General features: G+C 37.7%; 1 protein-coding gene across 7 annotated transcripts in view; it reads left to right on the forward strand.

The window, feature by feature from the left end:
* The window catches only part of RAPH1 (Ras association (RalGDS/AF-6) and pleckstrin homology domains 1), a gene marked incomplete at its 5' end in the record, with an annotated part of 119737 nt that overhangs the window by 64065 nt on the left and 34095 nt on the right, over positions 1–21577 (forward strand). For 3 of the 7 annotated variants that reach the window (XM_080400247.1, XM_080400246.1, XM_080400249.1), the window contains one exon: positions 18348–18422. The exons of 2 other annotated variants lie outside the window; for them this stretch is intronic. In XM_080400247.1, the coding sequence (XP_080256373.1) occupies positions 18348–18422 (75 nt within the window). Of the gene's footprint in view, positions 1–13; positions 10873–18347; positions 18423–21577 lie in introns of those variants that run through there. 2 more of the 7 variants (XM_080400252.1, XM_080400251.1) reach the window with 2 other exon arrangements.

Genomic DNA, 21577 nt, shown 5'->3' on the forward strand with positions numbered 1-21577 from the left:
TTGATTTGGTTTCGGTTTTATTTCTTCAAACTCTTTCCTCTCCCTCTGCCCCCCATGTTGACGCTCCTAGCTAGGTGTCTTCAGTACAGTGGGGTTGATTAAAGGTTAAAATTGCTTTTGCATGGAACGCACGTGCTATGGCTACCTCTTTCTCTGTTCTTGTATCTGTCTGCAACGCATCTTTTTAAATAATGTGTACTTTTTTTATTCTTTTTTTTTTTTAAGGTCTTTCCCTATGTTTTACTCCTCCTAAGCCGGTCATGGATTTTAATGTTCATAGTTAATGTTTTTATTCTAAGTAAATCTCATATATTGCTTTTCATTTAAATGTGAGGAGCACACAGCTGTGGAAAGCAGAAAGTACAACTGATAAGACTATGTTCCTGTTACATACACTTAATACTTGAAACGCATGGAGCAATCTATGAGTGCCTATCTGGAGCTGTACTATACCAGTAATTTGCTGCTACTTAATATTCTTGTTTCATATATGTCAGGGAGAACTCTTTGAAGCAATTCACAACACAGAAAAACAACTGGCCTGGGATACAGCAATAGCAGATGTTCATTTGGAGTTTTGGTGCCTTGGCATTGCTTAATTAGAGAGGAAACTTTTCAGTAAAAACACACCTGGTTTGGGGAATGTTGAAGTGCTGGTGATTTGTGTGAGGAAAGGGGGAAAATGCTCCAGTGAATTTAGAGAACTTAAACTAGAAGCTGTCTTGTAGAAACGATCTCAGAAACAGAAATCTGGCCAGTTCAAAAGTCAGTTGTACTAATATGCATGTTCTCTTACGGGAGAAAACTGGAACAAGCTGAGTTTATGCTAATCAATAATTAACACTAGTTTGAATGAGCCGTGCTGAAAGCATGCCTTTATCCACTCGCAGCAGAAGTTCATCCGATGTAAAGAGCGAATGATGCAGGCTTGTTAGTGTAATGATCAACTCGTCAAGGTCACACTTAGATTTAAATCTTTATTTGAAATGGTGAGAAATGAATGAGTGATAGTTTAGGCAAACTTGCTTTTTCTGTAAAATGTTGGTGTTCACTGTATTTTTATTGGAGATTCCTACTGAGTGGAACAAAATAGAGGTAGATAGGAATGTGTCCTTTTCTCTTTGGAAAGTTAAAATGCAAACCTTTGTGTTATTGCTCTAGGCCTAAGTGTTGGAGACAGCATGTGACAGTCATTGATTATATTGTTTGTTTGTCAGTCATTTTCCTTCTGTGGTATGACAAAGATTATTTTTGCTTTCTTTGGATCTCTGTTATTCATGCAGATATTTATTACCTGTTTTGAATATGAAAAGTTAGGCTACATTGCATTTTTGTCTCTTCTTGGGCTAAAAGATGACGGACTTGAATTAATCACTTCTGTAACTTGCATAGCACAAGCAAAACTTGAGTTTTGCATTTCTTAACTTTAAAAAATGCAGGATGTTCTCTGAAGTTGATTTTGAAGATCTCCCTCTAGATCTCCGCCTCTCTTACCGCAGAAGCAATATGCTTGAGTCATCCATAATATGGCCCTTCTTGTCTCCCAGAGTTTTCAGTTCTTTGTATGGCATAATTAATCAACGAACCACCTGCTGCACATGAGTAACTTGATGTTGGTGAATCAAGAGACAGAGGTCAAGAAGTTGCTTTGTCTTCACGGGAAGCTTATCTATATTGCTGCAAGTATTGCAGTTGCTTTCTGAGCAATTAGCCACTGACTACAGGGCTCAAAATCACCCCCAAAAGCTTTTCTCAAAGACTTGTGAGTGCTGCCTTTGTAAACCAAGTGATTGCTTCTTGTAAGAACGTGGCTATTGTTTCTCTGCCCAGATAAGTTGATAAGAATGATTCCTTTGAAGGAGGTAACCAGAAAATATTGGTAATTTGAGAGCCGAATTCTGCTCTTCTCTTGAGAGCAGAAACCTGTAGGCTCATTAACAGTGCTGCTTTGTTTTTGCTCTATTCTTTTTAATTTCAGTAGGCTGAGGATGGTGTTCAACTCTGAGTACAGAACCGGTATTCAGCTATTCAGTATTAAAACTGTTATGTGATGGGATGGGACTTTTTACTGTGAAGCAACCTTTTTTTTTTTTTTTCTTCTTATCACCAATGAACAGAAAAGGGGAAAATCACATTTTGGAGTTTGTGACAGATTCTGTGGTGGTATTTTTTGAATGAAATGCACCTTGAATGAAATGGGCAGAAACCCAAGGATTCTTTGGTAGAATCATTTGGTACCAACAAAAGAGTTAATTTACTTTTGCATTCATTTAGTGTCTGAAAACTACCCTTTTAAGGGTTAATTAATCTTCACAGCAAGGTTTTAAACCAAAACACTTTTTCCTAGTAGGGCTGAATTCTACCCTTCCACCCACACAGTTGACTCGATGCTGTCTCTAATAGAGGACATCCCTCTGAGGAAGTAGCCTTAGAAGAAAAGAACTAGTGCTCGTGTAGGAAAACCCCCCACAGTTTTTATGCATCAAGTGGGAGAGGCAATTACTTCATGGCCATAGCATATGTGTTTTGAGACTTGTTATTCTCAGTGCTTCAAGTCAGCTCTTTCCTTTTTTGCATGTCATCCTTGAGACTGACTGTAGTTGAGCTGACCTTTAAATTTTTTCTCTGCTGCTGTGGCTCTTATGAAAGAGGTCAGTGACTTGGCAGCTCTGCCCTTTTGACCTATCCTTTCTGTCCTCTCCAGGCAGTATAGGTACTTTAAAAAGTCATCCTTCTTCAGCAACTTAATGTTACACTCTTCCTCTTGTGATTCCAATAAAACTAAGTAAAACAGAAGACTGTTTTGATAGGAGGAAATGCTTGCCTGAAAAAAGAAATCAAGCTTTGCATTTACTGACTTCAGTATTCCAGCTGGAAAAATAATTCTGCTATGTATTTAAGAGCTCTCTGACTTGGAAATGTAGGGAAATCCTGTAAAAGAACTGCCATGCACTGACCTCCTGAAGGTATGTATAGTCTAGTGTACTTTCTGATTGATACTGCTGAAAAACGTTATGGAAAGAGGCTGCAATTCCACAACCACCAAAAATGGGAGGCTATGACTTCCCTTTCCTCTCATCCTTCCTTCCCCAAAGCTCTTATTTACACTCTGCCATTCCCTCCTGTGTCCCAGCTTTGGCGCTTACTGGTACTTAATACACCAAAACTTGTCAGTTTTATTCTGGGGCTCACTCTGTGTTATCTGGGTGAATTGCCCAGAGGGGTCTGATGTGTGCTGATGTTCACCCAGTAGGGGGATTCCAGCCAAGAACTGGAGGCTGAAAGGGAGAGCAGGAATACACACATTGGTGTTAATGGATTATTCAGTCTTGCCTGAGCAACTGGACAGGCACCTTAGCGTTGTTGTATTCCTTTACCTTCTAGCAGTCTGTGCTGTAGGATCTTCCTGGAGCTGAAGGTACATCAGCTTCATAGCAGATGATAACTCTCGGTGGTCTTATTGGCCAGGACAAACCTTGTTCTCATTCTGAATTTGTCTCTGTGCCACTTTCAGGAGAGTTGACTGGAATTCCCTGGGTTGCATAAAGTCATGGTTTTATTAGTTGTCATCATGATTTGTTCTAATTTTCTTGCTTTCATAAAAATTCTGTTATAACACTGTCTTTTTGGATGCTGTGAACATAAATGTCTTCAAAGACTACTGGTTTGTAGTCTCGAGGTCTTGTCTTGTACTAAGTGTTGTCTGTCTGCAGTACGTTCTTGTCTTCAGTCCCCTCTAAGCATTGCTGAATAAGAAAAATTGTTTCCACCCCACCCCAACCCCCCATAATTTTTGCTAAACTGAAATTTGTCTTTCACAAAATTCTTCACCAGTTTCTTGCTTGAACAGTGTTCTTCCTTAAACTGGTAGGTTACATTTTGTCTTCTGTGCTTTTAGCTGTGTAACGAGCGGCGTACACTTTAAACCTTGCTTTCTGCATTTGAGATACCTTACATGAGTGTAGACCAAATGAGCGATATAATAGCATGAGTTAAAGGTAGAGGAAGTGATGACTATATGACTAACTTGTCCCTCCACCCATGTTATCTTTTTTCTTCTTTCTTTGGTCCGTCTGCCACCAAGAAATTGTCTCTATTTTCAGTGAGCTGTGCTAGAAATATAGGAGAAGGAAGTAGTGGGGAGAGAATAGAGCACTGTGTTGATCATGTTCATGTAGCTAGTTGTCTGATCAGTGAAAGGGTCCATTCATGGACAGTCATTGTTACTGTCTTGCATATACTCAGCGAAGAGGCTGCAGATAAGTTTGAAGCCTGCCATCTGGTCTGGGACAGTACAGCATCACCTCCCCCCCCCCCAGCTTAACATGGAGTTCTTTGTCTGTAACCCAATTTGCACAGCTGAGAGATTCTGACTTACATACAAAGATAATGCATAATTTAGCAGTTGGTAACGCTACGTGATTTTTTTTTCTTTAGCTTTTACTTTATTTCATTGTAGTTATAGACTTGATGTATAAGAAGTGAAGATCATGACCAGGGACTGCCAGTGCATTAGAACTACAGGCTCTTTGCTTCACTCCACAGTGGAGGTGGCAGTATGGAGTAAATGTTAACATTTCTTTGGGGGGGAAAACAAGTGAGCTTTGGCAGTATGACAGTAACGTTGTAATGTAAGCTCAGCAGGCATACACAAATCTGTGTTGGCTAATAACTCTTGTGGGATAAAGTGGAATACTTGAAATGGGTGTAAGGAAAGACAGTTTGTGTTCCATAGCAATTTCGCCTTGGTTCTTGTATGGACATGTTGTCACTAATGTAACACTTGCATAACAGTGGCATAATGCAGAAGCTTTTTTACCCATTAAAAAATATTATAGGTCATGTTTTATGGGAGATTACTAAATGTTACATTGTATGAAAATACAGTTAATTCTCTGTATGGAGAGAAATCAACATATAGTATGCATGGCCTTTGGTAGGCAACAGTGTCTTAAAATAGAGCTGGATTGCTGAACCTCACATATTATTTGTAGGTGATTTGAAGAGCAGTTGTGGTCTATTTTAGCTCTGGAGGAATAGAGCTTTCATATTTTGAAAGCTGAAGGTTTGAGTAGTTTTCCTTATGTTCTATGTTTTGTGTGGTTGGCAGATGTGAAGGATGTTAGTCTTCAGTTTGTGAGAGTAGTCATAGATATGCAACAAACAAGGCATGACAGATGTTTGTTTTGTGTTTCTGCTAAAGACTCCTAAAAAATAATTTTGTTTTCCGACAGTTCTATTATGTCCCCAGTTTTGTACACGGTGTATTGTGGAGTATTTCCAGGTATCCTTTTCCTAAGCTGAAAATAGTCAGTGGAAAGACTTAATTTGAAACACAATTAGACCATCTCTTCCTCTTTCTTTTTTTTCCAATTATTAGTCACAAAGTGTTTTTTAATAAGTCAACAGTAAAGGAAAATTGTGCATATCTGTCATCTTGAAGCATTACTTTGGCTTCCAGTTTTATTGGCAGAAGAAGTGTGAGCTGTCCAGTTTTCAGATGTTCTTGAAATGCATGTAAAATGGCTCTTCACTTGCCAGATTTTTGGAGGCTTTCAAAACATTGAGATAAACATATCAGTGCAATACTTAAGTATTTTGGTAATCAAATGTGCTTGGCTATTCATCATGTAGTTTACACATGACAGTAAAACAGATTTCGTCATGTGATGCACTAGAACCCAAAGATTGCTAACACGCTCTTCCCAATGCCTGCAAAACTAGCACCTAAACTTTTTTTTAATGTTATACTTATGGAATCAGCAAAGCCAATGATAGGAAGGGATTTTTTTTTTTTTTTTGGTAACGATCTTGCATTGGAATCCAAGGGAGATGTTCTAAAACTTTAAATTACTGCACATGCATGGAATGGTAGGTTTTAAAAATTGAGGTATATAGCTTTAAAATAAGTGAAAGGGAAATGAGAACCTAAACATTATCCTTGTATTAGTAACACTGATCAGAGAATCAAGATTATCTGATTTATTTCATAGTCATGAATTTAAAATTTACACTGTAACTTTTTTTTCACATAGGTCACTAATTAAAGCGTAGCAGAAAATGTAAAACATGTAAGAATATGTTTATCTTCTGAGATTGCCTGTCAAGTTTGCCTCACACTGCCTAAGCTTAAAAGTTCCCTCCCTGGAAGGAACAGGAAAATGGTATGATACATGTCTTGTTTGGCAAAGCTGGTATCGACTAAAGGATTACAGTTATGATAGATTCTGTTACCTTAAGTAAGAACACAAAGGCATTGCCTATGCCTAAATGCAGTTCTTCCTGGTCATTCTGTGATACTGGAGTCTTCTGTGGATGAGCAACTAAATGACTCAAACTCCGCTATCCCAAATGCATCTGTCTGCAGTTAAAACTGCTTCTTAGGAAATGTTCCTGGTAGCCCCTTACATGAGGCAGTAGTGAGGTGACTGTCTCCAGCGAAGTCATAGTATATCAGTTAAACTTGCCTGCAGTGTGCTTGGCCTTCATTCCCTTGTACTCTTCTGGAGATACCAAACACTTGATGGTTTTTATTCTCCGGTTGTTCCGACTTCTTAAGATGAAGTCACACAATTCAGCGTTCATCCGCCTTCATTTTCCAGGAGACTCTTGCCTATTACAAGAAAAGAATGAGCTGGTGGCAGTGGTAGTCAGCTGAGCTGGTACCCTCTTAAAATGGTGAGATTTCAGTGTGCGTATGTAAACGTATTGTTTTGATGAGTAATGCTAACAGTAGAATTGCTGTTGCTGATGGAAGTTGTCTGCAGTCCAGGGACCGTTCTTACCCTTTTAGCTTCCCTTCCTGTCTCTTTACGCGCGTTGATTAAAGAAGTCACTATCACAGACTGCATCAGTTGTAGAAGACAGTTTGAATTGGTGCTGTGTAAATTACCACATTTTAAAATAATCTCACTGCTTTCATACTGACTTCACAGTGCTTAAGAAAAATACTTGTGTCTATGATAGGTTTTATTGAGAAAAAATTATATCATTGATACAGACAAGCTAAGAAAATGGTTGCTCAGCGGTCGGAACTCTTACTAGATTGATCTGCAAGAGACAGAATACCATAGATCAATGTCAAAGTAAATCTAGGCAATATATCTCTTGGAAGAAGCAGTCTTGGACCAAGCCACTAGACCTGAGTTGAGAAATGAGAATGCTTGCCTTAGGATGTTACCAAATTTTATCAAAAGCACTGCAGGCAGTTGAATGCTTTGGTTGCAGCTTCCAGTGAAGTCACTCTGCAAGTTGTGACTAATTAATGGAGCTTTTAAAACAGTCAATTTAATTGTAGATAACACCAGTCCACTTAAAACAGAGACAAATTCTTTTACTCTTTCTGCAACATCTAATTAGATTAGGGAAAAGAAATACTACATCTGTAGGAAATTAGCAACAGATTACTTGTTTGTCCTTACTTCAGGCTGCCAAAAATCAAATTTGGAACAAATGACAAAAATTAAGAACACAGCAGCTGATTATGGAACATTAAACTCTTAAAGAGGAGAGAAGAGTTTATGCTGTTTTCTTCAGTTGTATATACTTTGAACTTACAGGATGAAAACTAGGATTTGTCAGGTTTTTAAAGGAGTTTGAACCAAAAAATGAGACTTCATGTTCTGAAGGAACAGCTGAGATCTGGCCTTTTAGCTGTGTCAGTTTTGTGCTTGCTGGTTAGTGTTTAGTCTGTTCTAGTCTAAAAAAAGTTGTCTGCAAATACAAAGAAGAGTCTTCATTTTTAGTTAACTGAATTTACAGCCTTGGTTACAGTTTCCTGTGTTGGGCACTTACTAGCCTCGTGTTTGTAAAAGTTACGCAAGATTTTAGACCAGCCACATCAACGGTTTGCTTTATGAATGCAGGTATAATGTTTTTCATATGGTTTATCTACTTTTAACCGAAAGGGTAGATTTGTGACTTTTAACTCTCCGGATGTGTATACCCATTCTCTTCTAGTGATTGTTCTTTGGACGATTTGATGTCTACAGTAATTTTCTGGGGACTGATTCATAGCTTAGAAGTCAACAGACGTGTAAGCAAATGTTACTTAATACAGTTATTAGTGTAAAAGGCATCAGATCCGAACAAAACCAATTAAAGCTATGTGTACTCTTATTCCTTAGGTTTTTTAGCTGCTTTGATACTTGTTTTCTGTGCTGCAGGTAGAGCCCTTCACAGGTTGAAGGTATTTTTTCTCTAATGCAGTTATGCATGAATTAGCCTTACTAAGGTTTAGGGTTGGGTTTTTTTCCTTCCTTCTTTCAGTCTTCCGCTTAATGCATCTCTTTTTGGACAGATCAGACCCATTTTCCATGAAATTATGCTCCATCTTACGTATTTTTTCCCTGTAATGTTTTTTTTTTCTTTTGGGAAAATTCCACTACTTGAAACCTCCTCCCTGCCAACAAACTGTTTTGGGGGATTTCATGTTTGGTTTATACTAATTTAGGTTCATGCGACTGCTGGATTTTGCCAGTCTTGCCACATCTTGTATTGGCACTAATGTTTGTGCAGCTGCCTAGTGATTTGAATCGGCTTGTGGTCTCCCTGAAAAATAGTCCTTTGGAATTAGCTGTTCATTGATCCACTGGACTACTTGGTCAAAATCACCGCTGTCCACACAAATGATGTGAGAGCACACGGTTGGAGGAAGGTCAGGGCTGCCTCTTTCTTGTGGCAGTTCGGTCTTAGATTTCTTAAAACCAGTAGTGAAACTAAACTTGAACTGAAATGTTTACTAGGTTTTACAATCCTTTCTGTTGTGCTGTGTCCCAAAGAACTTGTATTCGACAGGGAAGCATCATAGGAGGTGCACGGACTAGCAAATATTGCACCTCATGCCCACGGTGCAGCAGTTTCTTAATTTGAAATGTTCACAGACACGTTTCTTAAATTGCAGTGAATTTCAACAGGTGTAGACTGGCATGAAGTTATAAGCATCCCTCGTTATTAAGAACACTTGCTGTAGATTAATTTTGTTGTTTCGGGGGTTGGTTTTTTTGTGTTTTTCATTGTTGTTGTTTTTTTTTAAGTTGCAAAGTTGAACACTTAAGAGTTAGGAAGTTCCAGTTGCCTGCAGTGAAATGGAGTTGCATGAGTTCCAGGAGGAGGGTTGGCCACTTGGGAGCACAGTAATAGCTCCAGATTCCCACTTCCCATGTCTGGCTCCAATACGCTTTGCAGCAGCCAGACATTGCAGTTTACAGAAGGCTGCTGTACTCTCCCACCATGGACCCAAGCATTCTCAGACTTGGCTGTTCTTTTTCTTGTTCAAGGTTAGTAGTGTGCAGTCCAGTTGAAGGGCTGCAAGAGAAGATGCAACCTTGAGACTTTTTTAATTTAGATGCTCCAGACTTCACTGAGGCTTCAGGGACTAGCGTTCTAATTCTAAAGGCTTATGCTCAGACAAATTTGGGCAACTTCCCACAGCACAGCACAAAGCAAGTCTTTGAGGTTTCTGCTGCCAATAATCTATTTCATGGTCAGATGTGCAGAGGTCTTTAAAAACGTCTATATTTTAAATGAGATACACTTTCCTCTCCTCTCCTGGAAATACTTTGTCTAATGTAAATTACTAGTAATCATCCTGTAACAGTAACCCATCATGAAAAATTTCTTATAACTTGGCAATTTTTTATAAGCAACTGAAAACACATCTTGTACGTGGAAGTATCAGGCAGCTCCATTACCTAATGCGGCCATTTCAGTTTCTAAGTGTCTATTTTCCTTTTCCGAGGTTTTGATAAGTATATAAATTGTAACCCCTTTTGGATCTGTCAGACCTTAACTGTGTAACTCAATTACCAAAATTAACATGCCTGAAACAAATACTTCTGTGCCTTTGAAGGAGAAGGAGCAAGCGTTGAACGAGTCACTGGAAATCTTAGGCTCTCCACTTTTTAGCAGCATAATATTCAATTTTGAATCCCTTAAAAACTTCGCAGTAAGAAGCTTGTCACCACCATGAACGTTGTGTCCTGAGACAGAAATGTCTTAGGTGTTTTTTTTGTTCTTTTGGGTTTTGTTTTTGTTTCTCCCCCTCCTTCCCTTGCCAAAGATTATGGAAATACTTCCAGAAATATATGGAATACAGAAATACTTCCTTTTCATTTCTTTTTAAATCAGTTGTAGTATGAGGGCACCTAGAGCTCTAAAATAGTATATAACCAACTGGAAATTATATAAATCTCTACTAAATGGATGTTGTTCTTCTATGTACTTAGTAATTGTCACCAGAGTGTATTATGTTAATTACTGGTATGGAGGAACTGACATGGGAAGCAGATAGGTTTGTGTAAAGGTGACAGTATGGGTTGGGTTTTTTTTTTCCTGTTTGTAGTGTTTAGAGGATTTAACTCTGGTTTTGGCTTAGTGAGAGTGGTTGTTCAAAGAGAATGTTACCTGGATTTGTTTTCTGATTTGTTTCAACAAAGGTTGAAAAGTGTGTTGTGTGTGCCTGCAGGTGTTTTACTGCAGTGCTTTTATTTGAGACTACTATTTCTCCTCTTACTGTGGTTGAAAACATACTTGTATCCTATGTCCTTCTCCCTTCCCATAGGAGAGTGCCTGAATCTCCTTGTCTTCAAGTCATTGTTCATTTGTTCGTAAAAAAAAAATTTGGATGAGGGACAGTGCAACTTCTTAATCTAGTTTTGTTGCTTTTGCTTAAGATAATTGTCATCAGTGCTTCTTTTTTCCCCTCTTCTAAGCAATAATAAAGCCTTTCTTTCTCCTCCTTCTCTTTCCTTTCTTCCCTTTTGCATCCTTCCCTCCCCATTTTCCTACATTTTTATTGTTTCTATGGGACATTCCATCAATCAGTCCAAGCATCCCATTAACTTTCCAGAAGAGGAAGCTGAATTGACTCCTGTAAGTTATGACATGTTTATATGGCTTCTTTTTATGTCAATAGTTGTGTCACTTTGCCTGCAACAGAAAAATCACGTTAGTGACTTGAGCTTAATTTGTTAGTATCCCAACAGTGCAGTAAGGTAACAGTGTATATCATTGCAGTCAATCTTTTTAGTTGTCTTTAAGTTGGTCATTGCCTATTTTCCAGTTGTTAAATGGGTAAGGCTACTTAACTTACACTTCTTTTTCTGAAGCATGATTGCTCTTGACAGTCATAATCACAGAATCATTAAGGTTGTAAAAAAACCTTTAAGATGATTGAGTCCAACCGTAAACCCAACACTGCCAGGTCTACCACTAAACCATATCCCTAAGTGCCACATCCACGTCTTTTAAATACCTTTAGGGATGGTGAATAAACAACCCCCATTGTAAACAGAAAATGGATATTTTTAATTGGTTGTCCATCATTTTATATTGTATGCTCTTATGCATTCCATATGAAAACCTAATCTCAAAGAGTTTGCAAAGAAAAATTTCAGTTCTTCTTGCCCAAAGGGGAACAAAATTACAAAAATTATGTTTAAACTGTTTTTAATTCTTGAGTTCTCTTTCGAAAATAGTGGATTCTAATTCTTTAAGATGGAATCTAAAGAATTGAATGTACTGATGTAGCTGAAAGCTGTAGTAGTTAGCTTTTCAAAAAAGTTCTGCAAGCTTATAGTTTTCTGTGGGATACTGCTCACTCAGTTTCCCTCATTTTAGTTTGTTTCTTAGGGACAGAAGGAGGCTTTTAAAAAGGTTTTTGTAGTGTTTCTCAACCATCTTGTGAAATCCAGTATAGTGGCACAAGAGTGCCACCAGCTGGTTTAATTAGATGCATGTGTTAATGTTAAATAGTTTTGCAGTAAATGTGGCAAGATACATTTAATTTAGTCTGGAGAGGAGGAGACTCGAGGAGGCGACCTTATTGCTCTCCACAGCTGCCTGCAAGGAGGCTGTAAGCAGGTGGGGTCGGTCTCTTCTCCCAGATAACAAGTGACAGGACAAGAGGAAACAACCTCAAGTTACGCCAGGGGAGGTTTAGGTTGGATGTTAGGAAAAATTTCGTCACTGAAAGGGTGGTGAAGCACTGGAACGGGCTGCTCAGGGAGGTGGTGGAGTCACCATCCCTGGAGGTGTTTTAAAAAACATGTAGGTGCCGTGCTTAGTGACATGGTTTAATGGTGGGCTTGGCAGTCCTGGGTTAACAGTTGGACTTGATGATCTCAAAGGTCTTTTGCAACCTGAATGATTCTGACTCTATATTTTATGTTCACAAGTCCTCAGTGTCTTGTCATTGTCCCTTTTTTGTTTTGTTTTTTAACGTACTGAGGTAAGTTACTCTGTTGCACACACCTTGAATGAATGATGTCTTTGAACCTACAGATATTTAACCAGAAAAAAGTTTTTCTATTTAACATATTTTAAGGCATTAGAACAGTAAGATAAAATATCTTAGAAAATTGCCAGTTCATCTTTTTCTTACACTTCCCATGCACTTTTTGTTCATTATTTGTAAGTTGACAATGTAAACAATATATTTGGCACCTTTCATACTGTATTGTACTGTTTTTAAACCATGTATGTATTCTGAGCCCTTACCTTAAAATTAGAGGGATTAGATACAACTCTGTCTCTTAGTGATGAGATTGAGTATTTCCAAATTTGTCCCACCCACTTCTGTACTAAGTGATAATAAGGTGTGCAACAAGAAGATGGATGTGTTCCTTATGATGATTATCAAAGTTTTGCAAAAATGTGCAAGTAGAGTTGAAGGAAGGAGGCAATGTGTGTGGCATGTTACCTGTGGACTGATGGAATGCTACAGTTGTAAGATGGATTACACAGCCTGCATCCTTCAGAACCTCCCTAGACAGCTCAGTTTATCACCTCTTCTAAAAGGATCTTTTCCTTTTAAAATCCACCCATCAGTTAACTGTCTGCAACAAATAATTCTAATATGCTCAGTAACTTAGTTCAGAAATAATTTCAGGTTGGTTGGTTTGAAACTGACTTTCATGGTGAGACATCAGAACCTCAAGAATTAAAACAACGCACTGAACTTTTTGCAAAGGAACTGACAAGGATAACAGGGGAGTCAATCTTGAGCTTTTGGCCATGTAGAGTGTTAGTGCAACCAGTTATGTTCTGAAAATCTGAAAGATATTTTCATTTTCCTAGTAGTCCATCTGTTTTATCATATTTAGGAAACATGCTTTGTAGATGTAAGGTTGGTGATGGATATAAAAATGTTTCATCACTGGAAAAATTTTCTGGCATAAGCGCAGCTACTTTGTATTTAAAAGGAGTATTGTGTTGAGTTCTCTGGAAACACTGTGAAATGCAATATTGAACAGCTGGTCGATGAACTTCTGGTATTTAGGCCTGAAGATAATGGATGTTACATTCCTGTCTTCAAAGAAAGGATATAGGAAATCTTTGAAGTCCCAAATGTAATTTGGAACAAGACTCTATTCCATATTTTTATAAACATCAATGCTAGCTGTCTTTGCTGAATGAACTACACATGAAAACCATTCAAATTTTTTTTGTCCTAACAGCATCTAGAACTTTTAAATGACCAAGTTAATTGTACTCAGTCTCATTTTTCTTGTTGTGATTATCCATATCAGCTAAAGTTTGTAATGGAGACATTAGTGGGCTTATTTAAATGCTTTTTCTTTTGTTTGTCATCATATCCCATTTTTAATGTAAAAATGTTTTTGTACTTTATATTTTTGTGCACAGCTGTTTTGTCATCCCTTGAGAAAGGTATACTTTCTATTTTATAGAATGTTAATGTTCTCATCAGCATATCTTTTCTAGTATTTTGAGGATTTTTTTATTATTACTATTTTTAACATTCATAGTTTTCGGTGTGATTTGGAATAAGTACTGCTGGGAGTTACGGTGGAAGACAGTCCAAAACAGTCATCATTGCAATGTCTGTTTATACTTACTGTATAAAGTGAGTTAAAACCACAATTGTCCCATTTTTTTGTAATAATTTTCACTACTTTTTCTCTATCTAGATCTTCTGAACTAAACTGAGTTTCTGAACCTTAGTTCAAAATCTGCTTCATATTACGAGGAAGCGCTAAAACATAATTGAATACCTTTTTAGGTATTGTGTAAAAATTTTCCCCAAAATAAGTGATTTTGGCATGAAAAGAAGTTGCAAACATATTGAATACATTACACTAGGCCTCATAGTTGCTTTTTTGGGGGAAGGAAGAGTATATTCTGATGATTATAAAGAAACCAACTTAGTGCAGTTCAGTCTGCAGCATGGCTACTGATATGGGCAGCCTGCCCAGGGCTACTGTTGTCGAGTCCTGTAGCACAGTTTATATTGACAGATTCTTCACTTAAACAGTTTCTGTGGAAGTGCAAATTACATGATTTGATGACGTGGCAAGGAGGAGAATTTCTTATTGCCTTTTAAGAATCCTCTTAAAGGCCTGTCACGTTTGCCTTCCCGGATGCTCACCAGGCTATGGTATTTTGAGTTCTGCCTGAGCAGTGCTGGTGTTAGATTAACTAGGAATCTTAAGTGGAGTCTGGCTCTGTATTCATCATTTAAAATATCAAAGTATAAGTGTTGGTTTTAAAATTCTTTTATTGGCAGGGTGGGTTTATAGATCCTCTTTTAGTACAAAACTCTAACATGTGCTAATGTCTGTTAAGTGATTTTTTTCTACGTATAGTGGAAACAGCTTTGGGAAGCTTTTTCATTTGCACTGCATTTGCATTATTCATTTTATACAAAAACTTATGAAAAGGTATGGCTGTAACTGGTGGCTGGATTTATTGAGAAAGCTATCTTATAAATAAAAAAATATATAGCTTTAAAAAAACCTAGCTGAACTAAAGAATTATAGCTAGCTTTAGACTGCACATGTTATGTACTAGTTGGGTTTGCACCCTTAGTTAAGTGCTGGCCTAGAAATACGTGATCTTTCAAAGAATTTGGTAAATGAATCGAGCATCAAGTCTTTGCCTCAATGTTACTCATCTTGAATAAGCTTCAGTGGATGCAGCAATTAGTTTTCCAACACTGTTACCACCTAGCTCTTATGTAACTTCATGCTTAGTATAAAGAACTGCACATTTTTGCTTTCTCTGAAGCTTTTGTCAAATTTTGATCCTTTCACAATGTTTCAAGCTACTTTTACCTTCCAAGGATATGTTAATATTCTGGTTGCATGACAATTTAAAAAATATTTAAACTGAAAATACCCATTATGAGAAATTACGGCCTTGTACTGTGAAGCAGTCAGCTTAGTGCAACGGGATAGAAAAATGCATGGGACTGTGAGGATGGGACATACTACTTTGTGTAATTGGAATGGGTTTTGATTCCTCAACACACCTAAGATGATGTACTGGTGGAGAGACTTCTTTATTGCCAGGGCATGAGTTCTCATTGTTGTGATGAGAGCAGATGGAAGAACAGACGCTTTTCATGGTGGAAGACTAGAAATGTCTGCCTAGAAGTAATTAATGTTTTGGTTTTGTTTTCCTAGATTTCATTGGTGTTATTTTTAGTCTGGGAAAGTACATGGGGCATAAAACCAGGTTAATTTATTTGGGAAGGTCAGGCATTTTTATTGTCAGAGCTTCGATGTATGTTTGACCTCCTGAAGTAGAGGGGAAGACTGGGCTATTTAGATTCTCTGTGTGGTCCAATGTGATTGTAGTATCTTAAGAAAAAATGATAAAATATTTATCTTCCCCTGAACAATGGAGTATTCCTGGGAGCCTGTATTAAAGAGCAACATCTGTTCACGTCAAAGCTTGGTGTTTGAGCTGAAGACTTTCTTTGAAATAGATTAAATGCTTTGAAACTGTGGATTGTGAAAGAGTAACATTGTTCTAAAATGTAACTTTTTTCCTTTCTCTAATGGTTTATGCAGTCAAACAGTTAAATAATGTTGTGTGCACATAGTTGTTATTTAGTCAAGCTAGAATTCCTAGAACTTGGGCTTTCCTGTTGCTTTGCTACTTCTGATCTAACTTTTGGGTTTCTGCAGTACTGCAAAATGTGCTGTGCAGTAGGAAGGAGCCACCCACAAAAGGTGCCTGGCAAAGAACTGTTGCCTTTCTGTCTTTAGACATGTCTCTCCAGCTCAAATTCACATAGGTAGTTGTCATCACACTGTTGTTTCGCATTTTACTGGTCAACACCTGTTCCCATGAAATACCATCATTCTTCATTTCCAGAATAACTTTCCTGTGGTTATCTGTTTTCATATTTTGCTGCAGGTCTAGAAAGCAGCATTAGAAAAGTCTCCAATGGTTATTATTTTGTAAGAAATATAGGGCATTCCCATTTCTGAGTAGAATAAAACTTCCTTAGTGGAGAAAAGTTCCACTGTACTTCAGTGCAAGATGGCAATAGCCAAAATGACTAGTGATACAAGGAAGGTCTGCCTTGAGCTTCTCTGTGGGAGAAATATTCTCCAGCAAATAGTATTTCCTTTAAAGAAAGATTCAGTATCCTCTCTGTATCCTGACACTATTGTTAACTGATAGACTAAAGAGAGAAGGTGGCTAAACACTAAGAGACTACAAATGTACATTGTAATGTTCTTTCTACTGCTGTGCTCCATTCAACAAGAAAAAGTGATCCATATTAATTGGAGTCCATGTGATGTCTGACAAGAACTCTATTAAGAAACTCTTTAAAATCACTTCCTTGAACTTGTCTTTGGATTTTTATGTGTATTTTTGAGGTTTGGATTGAGCCAACTGATTTATTTCAGAGATATTTTCTCAGTTATAATGAGACCATTCTAAACCTGTATTGTTCACCAGCAATGCTAACATCACCTCAGGCTGAGTAAAAGAACTGTTCTTTAAATTGTAGCCTTTCTTGAGTATCATTGAAGCTGCTGGAAATCCTGTGTATGTACAAGAGGAATGTTTTAGTTCATCGGTCCCAAATGATATGATTATTTATTTCAGGAAGTCTAATCTGAGGATTCTGTATGACTGCAAACAATGGACAAGAACTTTTAATTATACCAGGTCCTGCATCACAAAGTTCTCATCCGTGTGTGCTTGATATGTGAAAACTTGTCACTAGGCAGCACTGCTGTGCTTCTAAAGCATATGATGTAGATACAGATGGTAATTAATCTGCAGGCAGGAAAATCTTCATTCAGTCTGTAGCATAACCTGCGTCTATATTAGTGGCTAAGTACCAGGTGGAGCTTGGGCTGGAGCTTAGGTTTTACTTCAGATGCTGTGTGGAGTCTTTTAAAGCCTGCTAGACATCCTTAATTACTCAGCCCAGCACGTGGTAGTCACATCAAGTAATCTCCCCCTGCAGGAACTGCATGAAGTTATAGACATGGTCTCTTCATTTTTTTCAGGAGACTATAACTTATTGTGGCCCTGGAGAAGATGCAGGGGTTCTGTGCTGCTAATTATTAAACAAGAGTATAATAGGCTCAGTTGTCATGCCTTGTTCTATATAGAATTGCACCAATCAACACAAATAAGGTTGAGCCAGATGCAGCCAAATGACACAAGATTCACAGTACTGGGGTGGTACACAGGAGATATACTGTGTCACAGAACATTAAGTGTTAGCCTAATTTCCTTAGCAGACCTGTGACTATGTGGTTCTGCAAATGTGCAAACTCCTGTGGGCTGATGGTTTTGTTGTTCCTCTGTAGCAGATATTGGAGAAGATAATCACTCTGCTGACTGTCATTAACTGGTTTTTGCCTTTAGAGAAGTCCTTCTCTGGTGGTTCCCACTGATTTTGCATCCCCTTTTTAAACAGACTAAAAGGTATTTTCTGCTGATTTCTTTTCCAAGAGAAATGCAGGGATTTGTTTCTAACTTCTTGGATTATGTAATTTGGGCTGTACAAGAGAAGAGCTTTTTGGAAAAAAAATAAATTATAAGTCAGAGTTGGATTATTGTTATGGTAATATATACTTTCTTTAACTATGGAAGCAGCAGCCAGTGTAGAAAGCATGACATCAGTTCCTTGTCTCCAGAATGACCGATTTTTTTTAATGGTTTTACGTTTGCATAACAAGGGTAGAATGTTCAGTCTTAGAAGACTGGACAGGAATTTGAAAAGCATTGTATAAGTGCATATTTTCTTACTTTTATAGTTTTAAATGTCTTTTAAAATAAGTTGTCTCTTGCAGAAAAGAAACCAGCAGCAGGTAAGCAAAACTTTTCTTAATTCTATTGTGTGACATTTTGTACAGGGGAAGATGAAAACAATGTATGCTATTAGCACAACTGCTTTTATACTGGTGTGTGTTAGGCTGGTAGTGTTTGGGAATGTTCACATTTGTATGGGAGGGAAATAAAGTGATGACATAGGGGGGTTTTTCCTTAAACTCTGCCTTCTGTAATCAAGACACTATAAAATTACTATACTGACTTCTTTTGACTTATGTTCTTTCTCTTTCTTTCTGCACAAGCACTCCTATTTGGACAGGGAAACCTCCCTCCTTCTGAGAAACATTGCAGGAAAGCCTTCTCATTTGCTGACCAAGGTGATGCTTCTTCTTCCCACCTGTATGTGACTATTTCTATATAGAAAGAATGCTTTTGGTGTGTGCTATGCTCCTCCCACCCCTGCCCTTTCCAGGAACTTGTGCGTATACTTACATGCTTTTCCTGATTGTCCAAGGTGCTTTTAAAGGCTGAACTTTATTTGTTTCTGCAGATTTATCAAAGTGTTCAAGTTCTTGGCAAATACTTAATAGCCGTGTCAGCAGGTAAAATGCCTTAGTTTAAAAGGAAGTGTACTGAGCTAGAAGTTCTTTTGTTTCTATTCCCATTCACTAGTTGAAAAAATAACAAAGATCACAACTGTGGAAAATATATAGGAGTATTCCATACTGTTAAAAGGCAGTAGTATCCTTAAGATAAGTTTACTTGTTATATTGAAGATAAACTGTAGTAAGTAATGGGATTTTTTTTTTTAACATTTTGAATGCTGTCTTGATATAATGTGGAGAGAATATCCTAGTAAGACAGTGGTCTAATGAGCCAGTTGCGTACAAATCATGATTATAAATTCGTTTTCTTTATAGGAAAGGGGTCAGTAATGTACTAAGAGAGCACAAATTTCCATTCAGTTTAAGAATTACATTTTCTGTACATACTTCCTTGTGAAACTAAGAGTAGGAGGAATGGAGCAAGCTGTAAATCTCCTTGATGAAAAAACAAGCTGAGATGCAGAACGGCTCCACGTTGTTGAGCAAACTTTGAATGTTCAGTAGTGAGGTGTCAGATATATTTGATGCTACTGCCTACTGCAAACCACTCCTTGGGTTATTTTTTGCAAATAGACACTCTAGAGGAGGAACCTCAGGCAAGCCTGAAGTGACAAAATGTACCTTGGTGACCACAAAACAATAAGGATAATGTTTGCTGGGCATAAGCATTCTGTATTTCCCAGTAAAATCTTACAACTAGTTTACTGCTTTTTTTTTTATATACTTTAACATTCTTCTCAATGCTCAGCATGTATCTTGACAACAAATTTTCAGGCCGTCTTCTAGAGGAGTACAAACAGCCATACTGAAATAGTTTTCTGCTCTTGTGATTGTTTTGCTTGAAATTTAAGTCCATACCTCTTTCCTTTCCTTGGAAAAGGAAAGTCAGCTCCTTGTCCCTGCACCCCCAACAAAGCAAATTGCCACCAAACCGGCAAACCTTGTTTGATTGCAAATAGATTAACAACAGCTGTGCCACAAACAGAAACCATAACTTTCTCTGTTTCATCTCCATATCTTTCATATCCTTCCTTCTGGTTATTTGTATATGGGATGAGTGTTGGTTACCATATGGAACTTAAATTAAAAGAATATGTAAAATATTAAGTCCATTGCATCATGTGACCATGGACTGCGTCACATTAGTGATTCTAATGGACTGCTGAAGTAAAATGTTTGGATTTATAGATCTTTGTCTTGGCTTATTAGACTTTGTAGGCCTTTGAGTCAGGTACTTTTGGTGAGCTACTGATGTTCTGAGGATAATGTTTGTTTTTAGCTCAGCTTAGGGCTGACTCAGTAGAGCCGTGCTCTCTACTGCTGACTGCTGAGCACGCAGTCCTGGTGTGGATAAGTACTGGTTCTCTTTGACCTCCTGCAGAGAGAAATATCTTTATTAAAACAATGAAATGAAAGTCCACTTTGCTCCTTAGATCTCTTCAGCTTGCTGTAACATTAGATAAGCCCCATATGAGAGAAGCAGTCCCAAGAAACGGGGCTTTTCCTTGTAGCAAGTTGTTTGATCAGTGAACTGTAGGATTATATTGCAGCTTTATGCAGGTGTCTCTGGTGTCAACTATTTCTTATTGTTTCTTGTATTCTTGCCCTTCTTTGATCTGTCTGCCTCTTATATTGAGACTAGAGAGACTTTGGGGGAAAGATAATACCAGTTTTGTCCTCTGGTAATACAACTAATTGTAAAAATTATAGACTAGAGTCCTTCTGTGTTAGTCATGCACAAGCACAGTTCCTGTTGCAGCATAGGGCAGATCTCAGCACAGAAAATGATCTATTCGTTGTGGTGGTCTCTTCATTTTTAAATGTAATTCCATTTGTTTATTGTGTACACAGCATGCAAACCCATTTGAAAACAGGTGAAAGCATATCAGTGAAGTTATGGAATGTTGAAAATAAAGCAGTGTATCATTAATGTCAGATCTGCAAGCTTGTTTCCCTGTAGGGTTGGAATTAAGGCATCAAGTGAATACTGAAAACTAAGCATATGGATGTGAAATAAAGAGCACATGCAACTAATTTTGAGAGTATTTGGGGCTCAAATATATCCCAGTTTAGGACATGAAGAAAGGAAATATAAATGTAACATGCTGAATTTTTAAGTTACCATTTCTTCTACCATTCTGATGCATGTGAAGCTGAAACTCCATTCAGGAAGCCAGATGACAGTGATTTAATGACTGAATGCTTCAGTTATGTATGTCAGCATCTGCAGAAAAGGAATTGTGTTATGCCTTCTCTTCCGAAATACCTAGTAATTCATTCATCCTTTCTTGTCGACTTGAAAGGCAAGTATTTTTCTTACGAATGTTGATTCTCCTGTTTTTTAGACTCCAGTTATCACACACTGTAATGCCTTCAGACCTTTGAATAAATCAGCTGAGAAGTTGGCTTCATGCATCTTAGGTCAATCTGATTCAGATGTGCTCATTCTTGAGTGAAGCATCTGTTTGAGATTATTTTTTTTAATGCCATTTAAAGATAACAGCAATTGATTTATAATCTGCAAAGGATGTAAGTACAATCTGAAAACAGCCAGTTTTTGAGGAAGTTGTGAAAAGACCTACATCCTTTTTGGGGTTTCCAGGTGGTTAGTAGCAGGATTTTGTGCAATGCAGAAAACTATATAAATTTTTTTATTCAACAGGCTGCTTCGTACTAATCTGCTGTGATTATTGTGATGTTCCTGTGTAGTTTAATGCTACTTTTGTCTTGGAATTAATTATAATATGTTTCTGTGGATACATTGCTAGACAAACAGCCTTTGTTCTCAAAGCGGTGTGTTTTGCTCTGTTCTATGTATCAGTTGAGCTTTTTGTCCAGCTAAAACTCCTTGCCAGTCCTAGTGCTTCATTTGTTACGTTCTAGTCTTCTTTCTACTCTCAGACTTCCTTACAGTGTTTTAAGGTCTG

The sequence above is a fragment of the Falco punctatus genome, assembly GCF_963210335.1.
Source record: "Falco punctatus genome assembly, chromosome: 8".
Lineage (NCBI taxonomy): Eukaryota > Metazoa > Chordata > Aves > Falconiformes > Falconidae > Falco > Falco punctatus.